Here is a 6,000-nt window from a genome sequence, read left to right on the forward strand (position 1 = left end):
ATTTAGGCTTTTTTGTTTCATGTATAAAAAGCAAATGGTAGAAAAATTATTTTGAAAGTGGTTCTTATGGGGATGAGAACATTAAATTGATTTTGATCATTTGGAGTTTAGATACTAAGGGGGTCTGTAATCTCAAAGGTGTGTATAGGTGTGTAATCTCATCCTATCCCAACTGGATTACTTCATCAGCCTCCTCTCCGATCTCCCATCCTCCTGTCTCTTCCCACTTCAATCTATACTTCACGCTGCTGCCCGGATCATCTTTGTGCAGAAACGCTCTGGGCATGTTACTCCCCTCCTCAAAAATCTCCAGTGGCTACCAGTCAAGCTACGCATCAGGCAAAAACTCCTCACTCTCGGCTTCAAGGCTCTCCATCACCTCGCCCCCTCCTACCTCACATCCCTTCTTTCCTTCTACAGCCCAGCCCACACCCTCCGCTCCTCTGCCACTAACCTCCTCACTGTACCTCGTTCTCGCTTGTCCTGCCATCGACCCCTGGCCCACATCCTCCCCCTGGCCTGGAATGCCCTCCCTTCACACATCCGCCAAACTAGCTCTCTTCCTCCCTTCAAAGCCCTACTGAGAGCTCACCTCCTCCCGGAGGCCTTCCCAGACTGAGCCCCCTTTTTCCTCTCCTCCTCCCCATACCCCCCGCCCTACCTCCTTCCCCTCCCCACAGCACCTGTATATATGTTTGTACAGATTTATTACTCTATTTATTTTACTTGTACATATTTACTATTCTATTTATTTTGTTAATATGTTTTGTTGTCTGTCTCCCCCTTCTAGACTGTGAGCCTGCTGTTGGGTAGGGACTGTCTCTATACGTTGCCAACTTGTACTTCCCAAGCACTTAGTACAGTGCTCTGCACACAGTAAGCACTCAATAAATACGATTGAATGAATGAATGAATGTAGGAGAATCAGCATGGCCTAGTGGATAGAACAAGGGCCTGGGAGTCAGAAGGACATATGTTCTAATTCTGGCCCAGCCACTTGCCTGCTGTGTGACCTTGGGCAAGTCACTTCACTCTCTGGGTCTCAGTTCATTTATTCGTTCATTCATTCAATCGTATTTATTGAGCGCTTACTGTGTGCAGAGCACTGTACTAAGCGGTTGGGAAATACAAATCGGCAATACTCATCTGTAAAGTGGGGGTGGAGACTGTGAAACGCACATGGGACAGGGACTGTGACCCACCCAGTTTGTATACACCCCAGTGCTTAGTACAGTGCCTGGCACATAGTAAGCACTTAACAATACCACAATCATCATTATTGTTATATTTGAGCAATTTAGAAATTACTAGGAATGTGCCTGCTGTAGTGCAGATCATTTTGGAGAATGTCTAGAAGTCCCAGAGTGTCTACTACCATAGGAGTAGCAGAGGTGGCAGTTGCTACAGGCTAGGAGTCCAGAGGTCAGTGATTTTGAGGGTGGAGTATTTTAATATCAAGGGAAAGGGGTGATGGAAAGGAGATTTTTGGTATGGAATGAATGAATCAATCAATCATAGTATTGATTGCTTGCTGTACAGTGCTGTACAGAGCACTGTACTAAGTGCTTTGGAAAGGACAATATAACAGACAAATTCCCTGCCCACAATGAGCTTACAGTCTTGAGAGGCGTTTACAGTCTAGAGTAGACTTAATGAGGCCTGAATTAGTCAAATACCTGGGCATTTCTTTGTGCTGTATCTCATTAAAGAGTCATAAGGGCCTATTGGAAAGAAGGAAGGGGAATCTGGAGCATTCACAGGGGTAACTGAGATTGGAGGGGGAACTAGGGGCAAGGATTGGCAGTTCCTCTAGTAGAGATGAGAGAGCAGGTTCAGAACCTGCCATGAAAATGAATAATAATAATTATGATGTTTGTTAGATTGTTAATTACATATGAAGAGCTGGAGTAGATACAAGATAATCAGGTCAGACACAATCCCTGCCCCACATGGGCATTACAGTCTAAAGGGGAGCGAGGACAGTTATTTAATCCCCACGAGAAGCAGTATGGCCTAGGGGAAAGAGCATGGGCCTGGGAGTCAGAGGACCTGGGTTGTAATCCTGGCTGCCACTTGGCTGCTGAGTGACCTTGGGTAAGTCACTTAACTTCTCTGTACCTCAGTTTCCTTATCTGTAAAATAGGGATGTGAGCCCTATGTGGGATGGAGATTGTGTCCCATCTGATTATCTTGTAGCTAGCCCAGCTCTTAGTACAGTGCTTCTCACACGATATGTGTATAACAAGTACCACATTTATCATTACAAATTTGAAAATGATAGAATCTCTGATTGGTTGAGAAAGCCAGCTCATTTTCTAAAATTTGGCCTATTTTTAATACTATTTGTTACGTGCTTACTGTCAGACACTGTACTAAATGCTTGGGTAGATAAAAGCTAATCGGGTGGGACACAGTCCATATTCCAATTGAGGTTACAGTCTCAATCCCCATTTTACAGATGAGGTAACTGAGGCACAGAGAAGTAAAGTTAGTTGCCCAAGATTACACAGCAAATAAGTGGTGGAGCTGGAATTATAACCCAGGTCCTTTAACTCCCAGGCTAATGCTGTATACAAATTTAGACTGCTCTGCTGATCCAACATGGTTTAGTGGCTAGAGCATGGGCCTAGGAGTCAGAAGGACCTGGGTTCTAATCCCAGCTCTGCCACTTGTCTGCTATGTGACCTTGGGTAAGTCTCTTCACAAAGAAGTGAATTCTTTATGCCTAACTTACCTCATCTGTGAAATAATAATAATAAAAATTATGGTACTTGTTAAGCACGTACTGTGTGGCAAGCACTTTTCTTAGCGCTGGAGTAGATACAAGCTAATCAGGTTTGAAGACAGGCCCTGTTCTACATGGGGCGCACACTCTTAGTCCCCATTTTACAGATGATGTGACTGAAACCCAGAGAATAATTATAATTATGATGGTATTTGTTTAGCACTTACTATGTGCCAAGTACTATGCTAAGCGTTGGGGTGACTACAAGCAAACTGGGTTGGACACAGTCCCTGTCCCACTTGGGCCTAGAAGTCTCAATTCCCATTTTACAGTTAAGGTAACTGAGGCACAGAGAAGTGAAGTGACTTACCCAAGGTCACACAGCAGGCATGTAGTGGAACCAAGATAGGAACCCATGTCCTTCCTCTGCTCTACCCACTAAGCTATGGTGCTTCTCTAAAATGGGGATTAAAACTGAACTCCATGAGGGATATGGACTGTGACCAACCCGACTACTTTCTATCTACCCCAGTGCTTAGAACAGTACCCAGCACATAATAAACACTTAACAAATACCATAAAACACAAACACAAGTACCACAAAACAGAAAACTGCCCTTCGGTCAACTTGAAGCTTTCAGAAAACAGGCCTGAGCATACTGCATAAGCTTAGTCAGTTCCTTCCAGGGAATAGTGAATGTGATCACTATGCCAGAGTGGTTCAGAAAGCCAGTTCTATTGTTGCTTTAATTAATAACATGCTATGGGATGTGAGTGACAGTCAGTTCTCTTTTAATTAATCTGTTCTCATTTAAGCAGGACTTTGCCTTTGATATGATTTTGATGGTGTGAATCACATGCTTCCCTGAAAAGTCTCTCTTCATTTACAGCATTTTTCACAAGTCTGAATATTCCTTTGCCTACATTTTGAGGTGTTTGTCTACAAATGGAGCACTTCTCCCAAATAGATAAGCTATCTTAAAGAAGTATTTTGTATTTAATATTTCACTGGGCTCGAAATACCATCATTTTTTACCAATAATTTTCAATTTGTACATTGTTTCAACTCAACTTTTAACACTGTGTGTAGCTGCAGAATCCCGGAAGCTACATTAATAGACAAGCTGACATAGTGGAAAGAGCACGGGCTTGGAAGTCAGAGGTTGTGGGTTCTAATCCTGGCTCCGCCACTTGTCTGCTGTGTGACCTTGAGCAAGCCACTTAGCTTCTCTGTGCCTGTTACCTTATGTGTAAAATGAGGATTAAGCCTGTGAGCCCCAGGTGGGACAACCTGATTAGCTTGTATTTATCCCAGCACTTAGAACAGTGCTTGGCACATAGTAAGCACTTAACAAATACCATTATCATCATCATCAACAATTAGGTAGAGGGTTGCTTTTTTGAACAGAGGCTGCCATTTTCCCCTTTTTTTCCATTTGAACAGTAGTTAAGGGAGCTCTACTTTTTGCTTTTATTTTAAACACTTTAATTCCTTTAATCACATCTAATAAAAGCATCCTTGAATATACTCTTCAATTTCATTATTGTGACCTTTCTATTTTTCATCACTCCTTTCTAGGAACTAATGTGCATGAAGCTCACCGTATCTTGAACGAGAGTAGACTCCCTATTACTTCCGCCAGTGACTTGGAGGATGCAGCTAAAAAGGTGGTAGCTAGTGTGACACAGAAGTGATGCCTGTGAGTTAATCCTGTGGCAAAGAAGTCCATCTCACAAAGAATAAAAGGTTTCGGTAGTTTGGAGGAAATGGATAAGTATGTGTGCAATCATAGTAGTGCTGATTTGATGCAATTGACAAAAAAGAGAAAATATTAAGTCTAAACCTTTAGAATTGGGAGTCCTGATAAAATAATTTACAATGTTTACAGGTTATTTTGCAAATGATGACCCCTTCTCCCTGAATTTCCTTCATTTCCTGTTGAGTTTTGCATTGATTCTAGTGGTGGTAGCCCTTGTAGCAGAATGCTGGTACCCCTGGTGGAAAATGTAGTCCAGGTTCACTTGAGAAGTTTCCGATGGGACTCATCTAATTGCTGACTTAACAGTAAGACTTTATTCTAGGTAAAATCAGACATGAATGTATTGACCACAGATGTTTTTGTCACTTTCAGAATGAGGCAGCTAAAACTTCCAGAATAGAAATGCTCAACAGGATTAAGCTGGACAGTGGTTTTACAAGATTAGCAATTTCAACAAATGTTGGTATATTTTCTTCCAGTTTTTTTTCCTCCCATAAAATATGGGTCGTGCCACACAGTTGCATTGTGCCTTATGCCTTAATATGGATTGTGATCTATCCACCCTTTGTATTATAACCCAAAAGTATACCTCACTGTAGAAAAAGCAAATTGAAGATCCTGAAGACCCTATTTGTGACTGTGGTGGTTGACTTGCTACCATTCTTCTCTCTTCAACTGAAGTGTGATTCTGGTGAAAATGTGTTTTATTAATTGGAGGCAAAGTGTAAAATTTTTGTAGGTGACAGTTCCTTAAGACCATCTTTAGTTGTGTTAACCTACTTGAGGAAAAAAACAAACTACTGCTACTTGATTTTCAATGTTGAGAATGTGACCTATATTAACAATACCATCCTCATGTTGTGGGGGGATTTGAATTTGATTTTTAATGAAATTTTTGCAAATGTTTATATCTGTTACAAAAATTGAATAAAATCCTATATTACATGCACCAGAGTAGAGATTGTTTTTGTTTCCTTTTCACTCTTGCTCTTTTTCTCACTCAACCAAACAATTCCTAAACATGTACAGGAAGTCACATTTGGGAATTATATATTGGTTCCATATCATTGCATAGGATAACTATTTTAAAACCTAACCATGAAATTGCCCTAAAAAGAATAACAGTTACATGCCATTCAGAGATCCAAAGCAAATGGCATTGCAAAAGACTAATTGGGCAGACTGAATGAACTTCAGTATGATTAATACTGAAAGGAAGAAAGAGCACCAAATCTTTTAGCCCAGTAAGGTTTTATTATATAGCAACAGAGAAATTTCTAGTTACCCAAAGGGAACATGTGTACTCCCCTGTAAAATTTTCCAGTTTACAAATGGTTCTTCCTTTGTGCCTTTCTTCTGTGGAATAAGGTGTACATTTTGTATATTTTTTATTTTGTTCCTACAAGGACTTTGTACAGTAGTAAAGAACATTATTTTAGACTTCTCACTGAGGATGTCATTATTTTATCTAAGCAAGTGGTCTGGCAAATGATAAAGCAATGATTCTAAAATGTG

The 6,000-nt window shown here is 40.9% G+C and overlaps 1 protein-coding gene across 1 annotated transcript in view; it reads left to right on the forward strand.

Moving 5' to 3' along the window:
• SUCLG2 (succinate-CoA ligase GDP-forming subunit beta) overlaps nucleotides 1-5,434 on the forward strand; it is a 253,760-nt gene extending 248,326 nt beyond the window's left edge. The window contains exon 11 of the mRNA XM_038772750.1: nucleotides 4,305-5,434. Coding sequence (XP_038628678.1) covers nucleotides 4,305-4,420 — 116 coding nt within the window. The 3' untranslated portion in view covers nucleotides 4,421-5,434. The remainder of the gene's footprint in view (nucleotides 1-4,304) is intronic.
• Nucleotides 5,435-6,000: the final 566 nt, after the last annotated feature.

This window comes from Tachyglossus aculeatus, chromosome X1 (genome assembly GCF_015852505.1).
Source record: "Tachyglossus aculeatus isolate mTacAcu1 chromosome X1, mTacAcu1.pri, whole genome shotgun sequence".
Classification (NCBI taxonomy): domain Eukaryota; kingdom Metazoa; phylum Chordata; class Mammalia; order Monotremata; family Tachyglossidae; genus Tachyglossus; species Tachyglossus aculeatus.